Source organism: Alexandromys fortis, unplaced genomic scaffold (assembly GCF_014885135.2).
Source record: "Alexandromys fortis isolate MF-2015 unplaced genomic scaffold, M_Fortis_MF-2015_v1.1 scaffold_239, whole genome shotgun sequence".
Taxonomy (NCBI): domain Eukaryota; kingdom Metazoa; phylum Chordata; class Mammalia; order Rodentia; family Cricetidae; genus Alexandromys; species Alexandromys fortis.
Genome location: NW_026068120.1, coordinates 1209720 through 1228877, shown reverse-complemented (window position 1 = coordinate 1228877; position 19158 = coordinate 1209720). Strand labels below are relative to the sequence as shown.

Sequence of the window (19158 nt, the reverse complement as noted above, 5' to 3'; positions counted from 1 at the left end):
TGTGCCAATGCTGGTAGAATAGTGCCGCCGGTGCAGCAGTGGCATGGGCATTAGGGAATAACTGTCTTTTGAAGGTTTGTTTTTATGCCCATAGAGTAATGGTTTCAACATTAGTCGAGGAAGCAGTAGGCATTGGTCAGTTCAGTAACTCATGCCTGATCAAAGTCCTGAGAATAAGTGAATGCTGACTGTTCTTCCCTGAACACGCAGTCTCTGTTCTCTGTGTTCCCACCCCCAAGACTCAGGAGATAGATATGTCCAAACAGAGGGAGGAGGAATGGAAAAGCTAGAGGACAGGGAAGACTGTTGTGCTGGTGAGCTTTGAGTCTACTTGACACAAGTCCTTTAGGAGAGAGACTCTTGATTAAGAAAAACTTCCGTAAGATATGACTGTAGATAAGTCTGTAGGGCATTTTCTGAATCAGTGATTGATGTGGGTGGGCCCAGCCCAGTGTGGGTTGGTGCCACCCCAGACAGGTGGTCTTGGATCATATAAGAAAGATGGCTGAGCAAGTCAGTGATCAGTGTTCCTCCACAGCCTCTGCTTCAGTTCCTGCCTTGAGTTTCCTCAGTGATGGACTGCAGCCATCTGATGAAATAAGCCCTTTTCTCCCCAAGTTGCTTTTGGCCAGTGTCTTTATCACAGCACTAGCGTCAATCCCTAAGACAACTGTAAAATGCTGTCTTCTGGACATGACGTAGCCGCTATTCTCAGGAACTCACAAAATTGAGCCTAGCAACAGCTCAGCGTGGATAAAGGAGGGGCTCATGAGGACCACCCATGTCTGAAACGCTGGGACAGTTAATGACTGGTAGAGGAGAAAGAGTCACTTTTCTTCAGTGGTGTAGCTACTGGTAAAGTTACCATTACTCCAGTAAATACGCCCCAACCTGTGCTCATGAAACAACCTCCCTTACACTTAATGGGTTATTTAAACAAGTAACAATATATGTTATAATCCAGCACTTGGGGTAGAGGTAGAAGATCAAAAGTTCAAGGTTATCCTCATTTATGCAACAAGTTCAAGACCAGCCTAAGCTTCTTGAGATACAGTTGTCAATATACAAACCACACAGCTCTCATCTTTTTGTTTTGTTTTATTTGTTTTTTGAGACAGTGTTACTCTGTGTAGTCCTGGCTGTCCCGGAACTCACTCTGTAGACCAGGCTGGCCTCAGACTCTAAGATCCGCCTGCCTCTGCCTCCTGAGTGCTGGGATTAAAGGCGTGCGCTGCTACCACCGCCCCGCCACAGCTCTCATCTTAAAGAGAGGAAGAGATAATTTATTTTGCTAGAGCCTTTATGAGTGACCATGGCCCTGGGAACATGGATGTAGGTTACTGTAATTCCATGTTCTAATGTGGAAGCAGTTTCATGAAGTTTTTATAGTTTGATGGAACAGAGGAAGTCATAAATCAAGACAAGTTTAAAATATATTGGCGGATACATCAGAGAGGTGGATCCAACACGATGAGTGGAGAGGCCTAGGATGTTATATGATGACATTCTTAGCTCTTGGAATGGTGGAAACTAGTGTTCTGCTAAAGCTAAGAGCTGTTTATTGCTTATTATCATGAGGGGTTAGTTCAGACACAGATACAGGCAAGGCACGGCTGTTCCAGAAGGCTAACACTAGCCCAAGATAAAGGAAATAGCTTCTGAAACTCCCAGGTCCCAATCTCTCCATGGCACCAAGATTCCAATAGTCCGCCAGTCTCTACAGGCACAGACTCCTTCCAAGAGTGTTTTGTTCACATCCAGACACTTCTTCTTTTTAGGATTTTTTGTTGACACTGTTTCAAAGCAAAACAAACAGAATTGGAAGCGAAAAAGCAAAACTGAAATTAAGAAGAGATTCCATGATACAAACAAGGAAAATCAATAAAGGTGATCGGTGGCAGAAGATCAATATACAGGTTAACTGTATTTTTTTTAAAGATAATGCTTTTTAATATTTTCAAGTAGGTTAACTGTATTTTTATAAGCCAGCAATATCTGATAAATTATCATATAGTACAAGTAGACCCATAGAAGATATGATTGTTTGCCCAATGTGACATGTGCAAGAATGTTTTAGGAAAAAATATTCTTTTTAAACTTTGATATCAAATGTACCCACCTAAGAAAGGCTTGTGTGCTGTGCCATTCACTGAACCAGCCCTGCGCTGTGTGGATCACTTTAGTCCTTGTCACGGCTCTCTGCATTAGTTTTCCAGGATTTCCATGTAAAAATGAGGAAACTCAGGCTCATATAGGTAAGTAATTCTTGCAAGGTCCTCAATTTCTGACAGGTTGCTGCTTTGCTGGAAACCATTTGGGTTTCCTTCAGTGTTTCTGGTGGCTTAGGAAAGCAAGTGGCTCATGCAGTTTTTCTGCAGAGACCTGCGCCAGCACTGTTTTAGGAGCTAGTGTTTCACCAGGCAGATGGAGTTCTCTGTGTGCTGCTGTAGGCTAACCAGTTTGCTGGAAACCACCGTAGGCATGAGCCAGCATGTCACTAGCCTCCGCTCTGTTTGGAGAGCATGGGAAAGTCTATCCAGCCAGCGTGAACCCAGGGCGGTAACTCAAGGAGCAACTTGGAGTCAGAGGCTGGGAAGCAACACTGCTTACTGGCTTCCTCAGCCTGCACATCCAGGACCACTTGCCCTAGGGCAAAATAACAAACAAAAGTAGCCTCCAGCTCCCTTCAGTATTTGAGATAAAAGCAATAGTCAAGCAAACCGGGAAATAGTGGTATCAGTTCCCCACCTCTCCCTTCTTAGTACAGCCAAGAAAGAAGAACTTTATATTGGGTTTCATAGCGTTTTTTAATCCTAACTTTTAAAACAGTGACATTTGACAGGCCTTAATGCCATCATTTGCAGAGGACCAGTTTCACTCCTATCTCCCTATAGGAAAGCCTAGGACCTTCTCAGGAAATATAGCCTGGCCACAGACCTCCGTCCACCCCCGTGCCCATGGCTCTGCTTAGAAGTACATCTTCAGACGAAGTAGAGAGGGGGTAGCTGGGAAGTGAGGAGGCCTGTCAGTGGCTTCTAGCAGAGAGTGCCATTCTTACCCTCACAGGTGCTGACAATAACGGGAAGTAAGGGGTAGAGCAAGCATGATTGGACTTGCAGTGGAAAACTGGATCTAATTGAGATAGCCATCTCAGTGGACCGAGATGTTTAGAGCACAGAGGATCAACAACTTCATGAACGATTTCCAACATGTCTCCTTCTACTTCTCCCTTTCCGGGAATCTGCAAAATGAGTGCTCCTGAGTTCAGAAAGTATTAAGAGGGAAAGAGCCTCACACACACTAATACTTAAAGTTATATATATACTACTCTATGGGGCCAGTGAGGTGACTCCATGAGCAAAGCCCTTGTTCAGCAAGCTTAATGGCTGAGTTCAATCCCCAGAACCCACATAAAAGTGGGAGGACAGAAAGAACTCCACCAAGTTTTCCTCTGACTCCACATACATACATGTGGGTGCACACACACTAATAGATAAAATTTAAAAAACAGGAAGGAAATGTATATACTGTAGGAAATAAGAGGTCCCATGTAGCAAAGCAGCAAAATGAACCCCCAGATTTTGTGACAGAATGATTGGCACAGCCCAGGTGTAGTCACTGGCAGATGTGCACTGTCCCAGAGAGGCCTCCAGGAGAGCTGCTTTAGGACTGGGCTGGTGGGGTGCAGCAGCCTACGGAAGAGCTGGCAGGTGCAAGATCCTAGCTTAAATTCCCACTACCACAATAAATAAACAAGCAAACAAATAAATAAATAAAATAGAAAAATACAGTTTTATTATGGAATACTGTTATTTCTCTAACATTTATAAATGCTTCATTTTTTATCAAGTAGATCATAGTATTTTCTTTCTAATTATAATTTCCTGTTTGACTTGTGGGTTTAAAGGATATTATGGTATCCAGAAACAGTTGGTCATTATGGCTCATACTTGTAATCCCACGTCTTGGGAGGTAGACAGAGGAGAATCTTGAATTCCATCCATCATGTACTCTATGGAGACAGGTATATATGATATAAAAATAGTATAACAAAATATTATAATACACAAACAAGTAATGAGAAGTATAATTTCCAAAGCTAGTATGGTAGTGTGTATCTGTAATTCCAGCACTTTGAGCGGTGGTGTCAGGAAGATCAGAATTTCATTGACGACACAGTGAGTTTGAAATCAACATAGGCTAAGTAAGGACCTCACTCACTGGCAAGATAGCTCGGTAGGTAAAGACTCTTGCATACACAAGCGTAGTGACCTGTGTTCAACCCAGGTGGAAGAGAGAACTGACTTCCCAAAGTTGTCCTCTGACCTACACATTCGCACCATGGTAGGATCGCTGCTACACACACACACACACACACACACACACACACACACACACACACACACACGCATGCACGCACGCACGTGCGCGCGCACACACATTCATACAGTAATAATGGTAGCAATAACTACTTCTTAAATAAATATCCTACCTTTTTAACAAACTAAAATTTATAAATGTAAGATTTTTTTAAATGTTTATTATTTGCTTGGTTTCTCATTTAATTATATCAGAGACAGGTTGTGGCCTTTATAAATTTATTTGAAACTCATTGAGTCTTGCAAGCCAGTGGCATGGTCAGTTTTTAATTAAATCTTCATGCCTAAGAAAGCACTTTTTTTTTTACTGTGGGAAGTTTTCAGATGTTCATCCAGTAAATCAGACTTATTGGGTATATAAAAAGGTTTTTTTTAATTTTTGCTTTATCTTCTCTTGGCCTTTCAGTAACTGGAAGAAGTGTGTTAAAATAAATGTGGATTTGCTAATGTCTCTGTAATTTTTTGTAGTTTACATTTTGTATATTCTGAGGCTATTAAGAGTATAAGGATTTAAAATTAAACATCATCCTGATAATTAAACATTTTGACCAGTATTGGTGAGTTTCCACTCTTAACAATGGGGACTTGAGAGATGGCTCAGCAGTTAAAAGCAGTGGCTGTTCTTCCAGAGGACCCGGGTTCAGTTCCCAGCACTCACATGGCAGCTCACAACCGTCTCCAACTCCATTTCCAGGGGGTCTGATACACTCACATAGGCACATATGAAGGCAAAACACTAGTGCACATAAAATAAAAATAAATTTAAAAAAAATAATACACTCTTTCTTAAAATGTGTATTTACTCCCTTGATTTTTTATTTCTTTTTAGTTTTTTCTTTTGAGACAAGTTCTGAAGTAGACAAAGCTGGGCTAGAACTCCTGACCCTCCTGCTTTTACTTCCCAAGTGCTGGAAGTTTTTTAATCAGCATCTCACTCTGTAGCGCAGGCTGGCCTGTAACTTCTTCTAGCCTTGCCTTGAGCCTCCTGAGTGCTAGAATTCCAGACATGAGTTACTACTGAAATTCTGCTTATTAACTGGCAAGTTTCAATAATCTGTATCCCAGTGGACAGTGCTCCTCCATGGCCTCCACTTCAGTTCCTGCCTCCAGGCCCCTGTCTGGAGTTCCTGCCCTGACTTCTTTCCATGGTAGATTATGATCCGGAAATGTAAGGTGAAATAAGTTCTTTCCTGTCCCACTTGAATTTGGTCATGATGTCTCATCACATCAGTAGAAACCTAGCTAAGGTGGACAGTGATTTTTATCTTTTGGGAATGTGCATGTCTGTGACTTTTGTGCCTTCTCGGGGGAAGCTCTCTATGCTTCTCAGAATTGTGCACTGAAGCTTTTAGGTGTTGAGCATCCACTCGGGGAAGAGAACAGAAGCAGGGAAAGAGGAGCCTTTGTTTCTGGGCAGCAGTGATGCATTTAGTTGAGAGTGTAGTCATCTTTATCATGTTTTCCATCACAATGGCTGAGGGCTGCATGCTGAAATATAATTTTGTCTCCAGTATTGCGTGGCTAGTGATCTGAATACTTGCATGTACAAAATCAAAACACAGTTCAGGATGTTTCAACACAGTTCTGCTGCAGAGCCTGACAATTTGAGTTCAGTCTCCAGGACCAACACGGTGAAAGGAGAGAACTGCCTCCCACAAGTTGTCTTCTGACCCTCGCGCACATGCTGTGACGTGCAATTGCCCCTAACATACTGCATGTGTACACACACACACACACACACGTTCTTGAACCCAACTTCATTTGCCCTTATTCACCATGAGGAAGGCGACTGCGGTGGAGTTTCGGGGAAGACAGGGATCGTCTTGGTTCTCTGACTTAGAACATAAATATGCTCTTCTTTGCAGGAGCTGCCTGCTAGTGCAGGATGCCTGCGGGATGTTCGGGGAAGTGTACCTGGACGGCAGCCTCTGGAAGAACACAGAGTTAGAGGGGAGGTCCTGTGCCATGGCGGGCATGAAGGTCCTGCAGAAGGCCACGAGAGGAAGGTGAGGACACCGCAACGTCACCTGCTTCGTATAATAACAAATAAAAAGAAAACGTTTTATGCTTTTATCTCAGATTTTCATTTTTAAGCCAGGACTGCTCCTTCTTGAACTATAAAGTAAAACTGGCATTTGAAAAGCCAGTCGGTGGTGGCGCACGCCTTTTACCCCAGCACTCAGGAGGCAGAGGCAGGTGGATCTCTGTGATATTGAGGCCACCTTGGTCTACAAACTGAGTTGCAGGACAGCCAGGGCTACACAGAGAAATTCTGTCTTGAAAAACCAAAAAGAAAGAAGATAGGCAGTTGAGTGCTGTATCCCCAGAGGAACATAATTGACAATCAAAATAACTAAGCACCTTTACTGATTACTATTTTATTGAAATTAAGAGAAAATGGATAAGAACAGTATGTCTTCTAGATACATGTGTGCTAAGTGAAGTCTCCAGTAAAAAAAATAATTGTTGTTAACATTTATATAAGTTTGCTCATTTCTATAAACTAATACATCTTGGTAATACTATTATTTTTGCCTCTTTGAATACTATTTTAACTTAAAATTGCTTAAGGATAGCAACATTTGTAGAAATAACTCTTGAGTGTGAGTTTTTAACCCTCTGGTGTGAGCAGAGGCCTAGTGCAGAGGGAAATCCTGTCACCCAGCTCCGCTCACCCCAGCCAACTGACTCCCCAGCACACCCAGCATCTTGGAACTAGGTGATGAAATCTGACCATTTAAGTCATAATAAAGGGAAATAGAAAAAACAAAACTTTTAAATATTGTATGTGTGTTACCTCCTGACCTTGTAACTGAAGATCTGTTTTCTGCAGTTCTTCTAAATTATGACTGTTTAAAAAAAATCCCTTATAGAAAAAGAAGCTGAGTCAGGGAGTCGCCATGATTCTCCCGCTCCAGACAGACGCAGGTTAAGATCCTCCCTGGTAAGCCAGCTCGTGGGCTACACAGAATATTAGAAATGGGTTAGAACAATATGTAAGAGCTAGCCAATAAGAAGCTGGAACTAGCCGGGCCAGGCAGTGTTTAATAGAAAAAAAAAAAAAACCTTATATTAAATAGGGTATTTAGATGAAAATCTAATTTAATGAAAAGACGTTTTATAAGAGTTAAAACTTTTTTTCCCCTTTGAGACGGTCTCACTATGTCGCCCTGACTGACCTAGAACTCTATGTATGTAGACCAGACTAGCCCAAAATTCACAGAGATCCTCCTGCCTCTGCTTCCTGAGTGTTGAAATAAGCAAAACTGTTTAAATTATCAAGTGTTAATGCTTTTTCCAGCACTTATGAGCTGGAGCAGGAAGATAAGAGTTCAAAGCCATCACCCTTTACGTGGTTAGTTTGAGACCAGCCTGGGACCCTTTGTCTCTAACCAAAACTTCTTAGTGCTATTGTAAGCAAACTTGTTCTGCTAAATATTGTGGCGCCTTATCCTGAACAGTTTTGGATAGGGAGATGTAGCTGTGCATAGACCTGGCCAAACCGTGGTTCTTGCTTCACCAGTATTCCTTTTAACATGTAAATTAAAAGGAAGACATTTTTACTTTGTTAAGTATTTTTAATTTATTCTTTGACAAACTCATGAATATATACAGTGTATCTTGGTCATATTCACCCCTTGATCCCTACCCCTGCTGCCCTCAGATACCCCCATACTCTGCCTTCCTACCCCCATACTCTGCCTTCCTACCTTCCTACCCTGATAGCTCCCTCTCCCATCTTTTTTTATGTAACCACGGATTCCAATTAGTTCTGCCCTCTGGAATGTTCACTTACCTTGTTATTGACTTGGTCTCGTTCCTGCCTGTGCAGATAGCCCCAGCTGCTTTAAGTTCAGCACTCTTCCCATTCCCCCGACTCGTAGGCTCTTTCTGTCTCCTCATCCGTGAGTGTTGGTGGGTGATGTGAAAGTTCCAGCTAGAGCTGAGCACCCAAGAGTCACGTGTTCTCAGCACACTGACCAGTCCTGTGTGTCTGCCTTCATTTCTGCTGATAAAAGCTTCTCTTACCCAGGGTGGCAGTTGCCTACAGGGAGGACGTTTGTGTTTAGAAGTCAGCTTGACATCGTCTGCTTAGCAGAATGAAAGCAGCAGGATCCCTGGCAAGGTTGGCAGCACCAGGCATGGATTTCTTCTGTGGAGCAGGCCTCAAATCTAGTCAGAATACAGTTGCTGTCTTAGTTGGGGTTACTATTGCTGTGATGAAATGCAATGTTCAAGAGCACAGTGGGGAGGAAAGGCTTTATTTCAGTAACAGGTCTATATAACATTTCATCATCCAAAGCAGTGAGGGCAGGAACTCAAGCAGGACAGGATCCTGGAGGCAGGAACTGATGCAGAGGCCATGAAGGGGTGCTCCTTACTGGCTTGTTCCCATGGCTTGTTTGTTCAGTCTGCTTTCTTATAGAACCCAGGACCACTAGCCCCACCCACAATGGGCTGGCACTCCCCTGTCAATCACTAATGAACAAAATGCCCTGCAGGCTTGCCTGCAGCCCTATTTTATAGAAGTCGTTTCTTTTTTTTTTTTTTAATTTGTTTCATTTATTGTTTGATGAATATAAGTGTTTTTGCCTGCATGGATCTGTATGTACCATGTGCCCAAGGATGTCAGAAGCAGGCATCAGATCCTCTGGAACTAGTGTTACAGACAGTTTGTGAGCTGCCATGTAGGTGCTGAGAATCAAACCTCAGTCCTCTGCAGGAGCAGCCAGTTCTCCAACCTTGGAAGCATTTTCTTAGTTGAGGTTCCCTCCTCTGAGATAATTTCAGCCTGTGTGAAGTTGACATAAAACTATCTAGAACAGTCGGTTACCTCTGTAAGATTTGTGCCACTATTTCAACAATGCACATTAGGAAAAAGAAAATTTAAAGAATTATCCTAGGATATAATTAAATATCATAAGCAATGAATTTGGGGTTCTCAAACTCATTGTTACCATCTTCAAGTCACATGTTACTCTATCATATTGATATTTATTTAATTATAGTAACATCTGAGCTTCTAATGTTGGTAAGCCCCTTACAATTGTAGAACATTCTGAATCATTTGTTGATAGCATCTTCTCTGCTTTGCGTAATGACCACCTATTGTGGCCATTCTAAAATCATGAAGATTCCAAAGCCTTTCTCCTGACTGGCCTAGTCTCTGCCCTGTCAGTCCTTTCTATAGCACCTTTCAGGTGAATGACAGCTCTGTCTGAGAGTTATGTACCTGGAAGAAGTGTTTTCTTAGACTGCTTCATGGCTCAGTCTTCACACACAATGGCCCACAATGGCCCAGAGAGCTACTCTGACTAGAGACTGTGGGAGCACATTGTGGAAATTCTGGTGCAGGTAGGCATGGATAGGCCTGGGACGTGGGATCTGTGGTTCTGTAGATTTTATATTCTTCCAGCATCATGTTATACATGCATTTAATATTTCCTCTAGTTCTGTGTTACCCTGGGAGACTCACTGCCTTCTATAGCATTTTAAAGGAAGTAGGCTTTCTGTAGGAAGTGCCCCAGTGATCCAGATAATTCGTCTGCTGGTAAACTCCCTGAGTTCTCACATGTGCTCAGCGAGTGCTCTCTACCTCCAGCTCACCTTACTAAAAAATGTCTGAATCCTTTTCCATATTTAACTTCCTGGCAAAATATTTGATGCTTCTTGGAATTAGGATTAATTTCTTTATGCATTTCACTTTACTTCGGCATGCAGCCATCCAAATAAATATTTGGAGTATCTTTTTGTTCTTTTGGAAGCTGTGCTTCTTCAAAACAAATTACTAAATACGTTTGGAATGTTGGATGTTATAATTGCCTATTAGTGACATCATCCACGGTCAGTTATCCACCCATAGCCCAGAAAACAAGGTAGTCGTTTTTGTTTTTTTTACACCCGGTTATGTCTGTTAGCAACTCTCCTAGACTCTAACAGAAGGACAGCTTCTAACAATTTAGGTCCACCTGAGTACATGTCTGGCTATAACAGAAAATGCTGTCTTACACTTGGAAAGCACAAGCTAAGTAAGGCATGCTGTCCTTCAGATCTGCTCCAGCAGCTTTCGTCTGCCATCCGTCGCTGCTGCAGACCCGCCTGGCAGAGATGTGATGTCACACCTGCGTATGGAGCACCCTGTGACTCTAGACTCAGCTCAGAGGTTTGCAGGAAGCCAACCAGCATAGTTTTGGGTTTTCTCTGACCACCCCCCCCTTTTTTTTTTAATTTAAGTGTCTCTGTTGACTGCTCAGAGTAAGATGAGTTACATAGCTTCTGTTAAAGTTTAGAAAATTGTACAGTGTTCAAAGCCATCCTGGTGAGGTGCTCTCACTGGCTGGCTGAAGCCCTGCCTTTGATTTCTCAGCATAATGCTTGCTGCTCTTGGTCTAGGGACCTTCTCCAAAGCTCAGCCTCTGACGTTTATGCCCCTAGGTAACCTATGCATCAGTTTAGTGAGCCAAATAAACAGACAACTCATGTTACTTTGATGCCATATGCTGCATGTAAACTTAATGTTTATATTACTGTGACATTCTTTAATTTAAATTGTAGGAAAATGTAAGCCGAGGTGGTGGTGTCACACATCTTTAATCCCAGCACTCAAGAGGCAGAGGCAGGCAGCTGTCTGTGAGTTCAAGGCCAGCCAGGTCTACAGAACAAGTTCCAGGACAGTCCCCAAAGCTACAGAGAAGCCTTGTCTCGATAGATAGATAGATAGATAGATAGATAGATAGATAGATAGATAGATAGATAGATAGATAGATGGAAAATGTTAACAAAAAGGGGGATATCTGAAATCTGTTAACTGCAGAAGTGATAGCAGCAAATTATTTTACTTAGCAGAGGAATGGAGGTACTTATTTCAGTTCACAGTCCTCTAAATATTTGGGCCAGGCATGATGATACCTATAAGCCCAGCTCCAGAGAGGGGGAGGGGAGGTAATCACCACAAATTTGAGGCCAGCCTCATTTGCACAGTGAGCTGTAAGCCAGCCACAGCTACAGAGCAAGACCCCGCCTCGAAACAAACTAAAATCCTGCACGTTCTTTCATTTGTACTTGTTACTTCCCAACTTATTAAAGGCTCTAATCTCTTGACTTAAAATAAATTATTGACTTACAGATGCTATTTTATGTAGAGCTCACTGACCAAGCAGCCTAGTATTCTTGGTGATCTCCTGGTCAGTGAGCGGTCCTGTCTTAAAAGAACAGGTAGATAGCATTTGAGAATCAGCCCTGGAAACTGTCCTCCAACTTCGACACATGTGCATGCATTGACACACGCAAGTGCCTGCATGCATAGAAATGTATATATACACTTGCACACTAAGTTAATTAACTGATTAAGTAGTTAATTAATTAACTAAACTATCTTCTTTAGTAAAGCGAGTCTGTATACTCTTCATTTAAAATTTTTTCTTTTATTTTGTGTGTGTGTGTTTACATGCGTGCATGCATGCTTGCTTCTAATTTGCTGTCCTCCTGCCTCAGCCTCTTGAGAGCTAGATTACAGGTGTGTGCTACCACACCCAGCCCATATATACATATCTTTTTTTTAGAGTCAGAGGCTCAATGGTAAAAGGCTCTTACCAGCATTTGAGAAGTTGGAGGTTTGAGCCTCAACACAGGATTTTCTTTTGTCTGTGTGTTGGGGGTGGGAGGGATCTTCAAAATTGAGCATGATCCCAACACATGATGTGGAAGCAAGAAGATCAGTGAGTTCAAGGGCAACCTTAGCAACAAGAGGCCCTGTCTCTAAAACAATGCAGCTTTTATATTGTATTATACAACTAGAAAGTGGAAAAGCTGGAGTGAAAACTGCTTTCAAATCACTCCAAGAAAATTCATCTTCTATTTTAACTGTGATTTTCTTTATTCGTACATGTATACAAGAAATATGTGTACATGTACAAATAATACAGAAATAATAGAATTTCATACATGTTTTGAGGATAGTATGGGTGGGGACCCAAGAGGAAAGGGAACACTTGGTCAGGCTGAAGCAGGAGGGTTCCAAGTTTCAGAACAGGTCAGACTGCAGTGTATAGTGAGACCCTGGTCTCAGAAACATGAGGGATGCGAGAAGGAGAAAGAGAAGGAGGGAGGGAGGGACGGAGGGAGGGACGGAGGGAGGGAGGGGCGGAGGGGAGAGCACTCAGCACTAAAGAGCACTTACTGCTCTTCCAGAGGACCCAGGTTCCATTTCCAGTATCCAATTGAAACACTTCCATTGCTAGTTCTTTAGCTCTGCTTCACGATCTTGTCCTAAACATTCTCTCTCTCTAAGTAGGACTCTGATTTTACGTGTGTAGTTTCGTTGCATGTATGTATGTACATATGGGCATGACCAGTGCCTGAGAGAGTCAGAGGTTGGGTCCCCTAGAACTGGAGCTGCAAGGTGCAGCCAGCTTGAAAAAAATGTGGCTAAACTTTGTTTTCCTTTGTCTAGAATTTCTTTCCAAGCATTCTTAGGTTTTACGTGAATATAGTCAGTCACATTGGCGCCAATTTGTTGAAGGAAGGCTGCCAGTTAGTTCCCCGTTGGCAGCTTGGCCCATTAGCTCTAGCTTCTTACTGGATAACTCTTACATATTAATTTAACTCATTTCTAGTAATCTGTGTATCACCATGTGGCTGTGGTGTACCAGCTAATTTTCAGCACAACTGTCTCCAGCAGCGGCTCCATGGCTTCTCCCTGACTCTGCCTCCTTTCTCCCAGTATTAAGCTTAGTTTTTTCCCCCCACCTAGCTCTGTTCCCCTATAGTTGTGCTGTAGGCCCAAAGTCTATATTCTCTTTGCTCTATACACACACACGCACACACATATACACACATACACACCACAATTGAGAATACAGAGAGTTTATTTTCTTTAAAAAATTGATTTGTTTTTATTTTATGTGTGTGATTGTTTTGCCTGAGTTTGTGTGTGTGTGTGCGCGCGCACGTACTGTCCCTCAGAGGCCAGGAGGTGCCAGATCCCTTGGAACTAAAAACAGAAGGTTGAGAGTTGCCTTGTGGGTGCAGGGAACCAATCCATGGTGCTCTGCAAGAGCAGCAGTGCTGTTAGCAGCTGGATAACCTCTTTATCCCCAGAGAATTTATTCTTAAATTCTTGAATTGGTCAGTATTTACCATAATAGAAATTAAAAGCATATAGTTCTTTTTGAGTTGTTTTTATTGCTGTTTTTATTTGTGTTGCTTGGCATTTATTGTTGTTTGTTTTAGGGGGATGTTTTGTTTTGTTTCAGTCAGGGTCGTTTCTGGTAGCCCTAGCTGAACTTAGAACTCAAGAGCCAAGACGCCAGGATGGATCAGTGAGTAAAGGTGCTTGATGCTCAGCCTGGTGATCTGAGTTCAGTCCCTGGAGCACACAAAGGGAGAACATCCTCCAAAGATTGCCCTTTGACCTCTGTGCACATCCTCCCATGCTCCCACACACGTAAAAGAAAATAAGCAAATGTTTTTTAAAAAGAGGATTCTCTCGTGTCAGACTCCTGAGTGCTGCACTGACAAACATACACTACTACGTGTGGCTGACCAATGCTGTTTTTTATGAAGAGCGGTATTTTCATGTTTCTGCAGATCTCTTTTTAAATTCTTTCATGGCATTTTATTGATCGTGTGTGTTTATTCCCACCCATGCCACAGTTCTCTAGTGTAGGTCCTGAGAGTTGGTTTGCCCCACCCACATATAAGGCACAGGACCTGAATTCAGATCGTCATTCTCAGGGTTAATTAACTGCTTTTTCCCACTGAGCCATCTTACCAGCCCTGTTGGTCTCTTTACTGTCTGGTTTAATTCAGCATTTTAGACTCGCTGGAAGACTCCACTTGTATATGCGAATAAAAACTAGTGAAAAAAAATCTTTGAAAAGGCTCTAGCATTCTCAGCCACATGCTCACTTCCTAGATCTCCTCACTGGGAGAGCACAGAAATAGGCAACAAGAAATTAGCAGCAGCATAGGCTCTACGTAAGGGAAGTTTACAGCCAAACATACTTTAGGTTTGAAGAAGTCTGGGCTGTCTGAGGTGAACTAGGTCAGTAGAGGAGACTGTTCCCTGCTTGCTACCCGTCCTGTCTTCTTTGCTAATGTGACTTACATCTCCAAGAGCAGATTCAACTCTGTCCACACCCAACAGAAAGGCTTAGATTGCTCTGTAGTTAGTATTGGTGTTGGGTTTTCGGGAGAAAGAGATCTGACAGACATGGAGGCAGAGTGTTTATTAACCACGAAGCAACCCAGTCTGTAGAGAGCACACTCTGCTCCCTCTGAGAGTAGGGGGAAGTGTTGTGCCTGGAGGAAATTGGCCCTAGGTCAGCTGACTTTCTGACTGAAGAGGCTATTTTAAAGGTCCTGAGGGCATTCCTGGATAAGGTTTTCTGGAAGAACAGTGAGCCTCCTTAATTAGGGTAATAGTAGTCTCTTGTCAGCAGTCCTTCACTACTACAAGGCCAGTTCCCAGAAGTGGAGAAACTTGGCTCCAGGGAGAGCTATGAGGGGAGGTGTGAGTCCTGAAGTGAGAGCCCTTCAAGAGGAGCCAACTCAAATCAGAGCCTGTCCCCAAAATAATAGAGCAGACAAGCCAGTAAGTGACTTTAGCTGACCGTCCAGCATGCAGAAGGGGTAGGCTGTGCATACCCTCCAGTGGACTGGAGGTGATAGAAATCTTGGCTGCTGCTACCTTGGTTGGTTCCTTTTCTGAATGCCCGTCATCATCTGCCAATCAGTACGAATTATAGCATGTCTTATGAGGCTAAAGGTGGCTACTTATTTGCTGTGTGCTTTAAAACTCTGACTAGTATGGTGGCATGTGCCTGTAGTTCCAGCGATAGGGAGGCTGAGGCGGGAGGGTAGACATGAGTTTAGGGCCAGCCTGGACTACACCTTAAGATCCTGTATCAAGATGAACAACGTAGTAATGCTCTGTAAAATTTGACTTAGCATTGTTTAAATGCCCATGAAGCAGAGGGCCCATTTTATTTCTCATCTCTTTATGTGTTTCTAATATTCTTCTTTGTTATTTGCTTCTGCCCACACATTCCTGTTCAGTCCAAGGAGGAGTCTCCCCTCCCAGGCTACACCTCTTTTGCTTTTCTACAAAATAATTTTAAAATATTGGTGTTCTTCTGGTGGTTTTAAAGAAAATGACCCCCAAAGGGAGTGGAACCATTAGGAGGTGTGGCGTTATTGGAGGAAGTGTGTCACTGTGAGGGTGGGATTCGAGAAATAGAAACCCTGACTGAAACAGTTCTTTAGGTTTGTAATGAATCTGTTTTGTTGTTTTTTTTTTTTAGTTGTGGGAATTTTTATTTATTACCTACTTAATTTATAACTGCTTCGTAAAGGTTTGTATAGGTTATTTTCTCATCATTGTTTGTCTTTCATGGGTCTCACTCTTCCAGAAAATTTATCTGTTCCTTTTATGGTTTCCAATGTAGTAGAGCAAAGGTATTTTAAAATAGGCTTTCTTTGATATCTGTTGTAATGTCTCCCTTTTATCTCTAATTTTATTTATTTTGGTTTTCTCTTTCTTTTGGTTAATTTGGCTAAGGTTTGTCAACCTTGCTTATCTTTTTCAAGAATCAGCCCTTTCTTTTATTGAATATTTATATGTTATTGTTTGTTACTCTTTCTTTGTTTCTGTTTCATTAATTTCTGCTGATAGATGGCACTGGTACAAAGCCCTTGCTGCTCTTGGGAGGATCAGAGTTCAGTTCCCAGCACCCATATCAGGTAGTTCCCAGAAGACTGTAACTCCAGCTTCAGGGGACCCGACACATTCTTTAATAATGTGTTCACAGTACAGCTTACATCCTGTGTAGCATATAATAGACTATTGAAAACTATAAGCATCCATTGATAATTATAATAATTATCCATTGTGTAAATGTTTTAAGTTTGGAACACTGAACGGTAGAACCTATGTTTTCATCATGATTGAGTTATGTCTAGTTCCTAAGTCATAATGCTTAACAACTAAGATGTTTGCACCTTTCAGAGTGGAGCATGTTTTTCTTATTAAATCTTATGGATGGGTGAGGAAAATGACTCTGTTTCAACTCTGAGGGGAAAGGTTTCCCAGTGCAAGTGTAGCTCTAAAGGTAAAGGTGTCCTGGCTGTCAGGAACCAGTGAATACCACAAAGTCACACAACACAACAAACCTCACACAAGAAATTAGTGTGGCTGCCTCTGCTCAGGTGAGAAGCAGCAAGGACCTGAGCAGAAAACAGGCTTATATAGGGATTTTTGGGGTGGTGGGTGGCAGAATTTTCCAGGGTAGAGATTGGAGGGCTTTCACACTCAGGCATTGGTGGGTTTTGGTGGGGTTTGAAACGCAAAAGTGGGTGTGGACCATCTACCCTACACATCATATGTTGTTTCTCTTGCTGTTGATTTCTAGCTTTAGTCTGTAGTCATCAGATAAAAATACAAGCAGTATTTCAGTTTTCCTATATTTATTGGCACTTAGTTTTTGTCCAAGTAAGTGATATTTTAATGAAGATCCATGGCTATTGAGAAAAATGTATATTATATAGTGGTTGAGTAGAATGTTCTATAATACCTACTAGCTCTGTTTGATCTTTGAAATCATTTAATTCCAATGTTTGCTGGGTTTTGATTTTTGGTTTTTTTTTTCTTGACCTACACAATCTGTCTAATGGTGAGAATGGCATTAATCTCTGACTTTATATCTAACAGTATTTGTTTTATGAAATTGGCTTCACCTATCCTCAGTGTTTACATTTCTAGAATTGTGATATGCTCGATCAAAAAGAGGGACCTTCTTAATCTCTTCTGACGTGATTTGGTTTGCAGTTTGTTTTGTCCGATATTAGAATTGTAAAGCCTGTTTTTTGCATTTGCTTTGAAGACTTTTTCCCAACGTCCATTCTATTTTTGGACCTGTCTTTGATAATGAGTCATTTCTTAGAAGGAGATAAAAGGAGGATCTTGTTTTCTATGTCAATCAGTCTTTTTGTGGAAGAATTGAAACTATTGATATTGGAAGTAATTATTTAAAAGTGTGTATTTCTTGTCATTTTGTTAATTTTTTAGTCTATTGTGGTTCTTGGTCCTTTGTTGCCTACCAGCTGTGTTCTCGTGGCAGCACACTGGTAGACATGACCCTGGAGAAGTAGCTGAGAGTTCAGCATCCAGACCCACAGGCAGCAGGAAGGGACTGACTTGGGCTTTTGAAACCCCAAGCCTCCCCCCGCCCAGTGACACACTTCCTCTAACATGGGTGCACCGACTCCAGCAGAGCTGCACCTCCAACCCCTCCTAAGCAGTGCCACTCCCTGTTGGCTAAGAATTCAAATCTATGAGTATATGGAGGCAAATCTTTTTTCAAACCCCCACAGAGTCCTTGGAGCTGGAGTTACAGATAGTTGTGAGCCTCCCGATGTTGGCACCAGGAACCAAACTACTGAGCCATCTCTCTAGCCCCTGGGTGTATTTTTGAGACACAGTATTTTCAAATTACAATGAATTTATTAAAACATAACCCCATTGTACTCAAGTTGAAAAAGCATCTGTATATATGTTTTTGAAAAATATGTTTGGTCTTTTAGATCAGTTGATACATTGTTTGTCCGACATGCATGAAATTTGGGTTCCATCCCAAGCACCACCTAAATAGGATCTAACAGAGCATTTAGGAAATGGTGGTAGATGGATAAGAAGTTGAAAGCCATCCTTAGCTACCTATGGAGTTTGAGGCCAGCTTCAGTTACATGAGATACTGTCTCAAAACACAAAAACAATCAGCCATCGAGTAAGCTCAACTCCCAGGACCCACATAGTAGAAAAGTAGAAAGTGAAAACTAACTCCTGCAAGTTGTAATCTAACCCCTCTGTGCACACATGAGTGAGTGCCCATGCATGTATGCACACGCACACACGCACACACACACACACACACACTATGTGTAATATAAGGTCTCACTGTGTATCCCTGGCTGGTCTAAACTTGCATAGTTTTTCCTGTCTCTGCCTCCCCAGTGTTGTGATTGAAAAGAATGTGATACCAACCTAAACCTCTTTTCAGAATTCACAAACCAAGGGCCAACTAAATGACTCAGTGAATAAAAATGCTTGCCATGCAAGCTTGGTGTCCTCAAGCCACAAAGAATGTGAAAAGAGAGAACCAAACCAGCTCAGCAAAAGTTGCTCTCTGACCTCCATGCATGCACTGTGGCGCATGCACCCACATAGACATCATACACACACAGTATTAGAAATAGTTATATATAAGGCATACATTTTAACTTTAAATGTTTACAAATTTATATATATCGTTTGTATGAAACAATCGTGTGTGTGTAAATATACATACATATGAAACAATCCAAAGGGAAATATAAATATTGCCTCCAAACCCTTCTCAATTAACCACTCAAAGGCATATCTTTTAATCACTAGTATGTACATAAGGACATTTTAATTTGTTTCTTGTCTTTCATTTAGCAAGTTATCTATGTCCTTATCCTCAAGGTTTTTGTTACTTTTACTTTTTTTGGTTTGGTTTGGTTTGGTTTTTCAAGACAGCGTTTCTCTGTGGCTTTGTACCTGTCCTGGAACTACCTCTTGTAGACCAGGCTGGCCTTGAACTCACAGAGATCCGCCTGCCTCCAAGTGCTGGGGTTAAAGGCGTGTGCCACCACCACTGGCCTGTTTTTACTGTTTTTAATATTTATTTTTATTTTATGTGCGTTGGTGTATTGCTTGCATGTATGTGCTGAGTAAGGATGATGGATCCTTTAAACTGGA

The 19158-nt window shown here is 41.9% G+C and overlaps 1 protein-coding gene across 22 annotated transcripts in view; it reads left to right on the top strand.

Moving 5' to 3' along the window:
- Spidr (scaffold protein involved in DNA repair) overlaps positions 1–19158 on the top strand; it is a 204902-nt gene that overhangs the window by 158496 nt on the left and 27248 nt on the right. For all 22 annotated transcript variants that reach the window (XR_007589145.1, XR_007589144.1, XR_007589146.1 and 19 more), the window contains one exon: positions 6245–6385. Coding sequence is in view for 13 of the 22 variants with exons in the window: in XM_050125109.1 (XP_049981066.1) it covers positions 6245–6385 (141 nt within the window). In the remaining 9 variants the exon portion in view is untranslated. The remainder of the gene's footprint in view (positions 1–6244; positions 6386–19158) is intronic.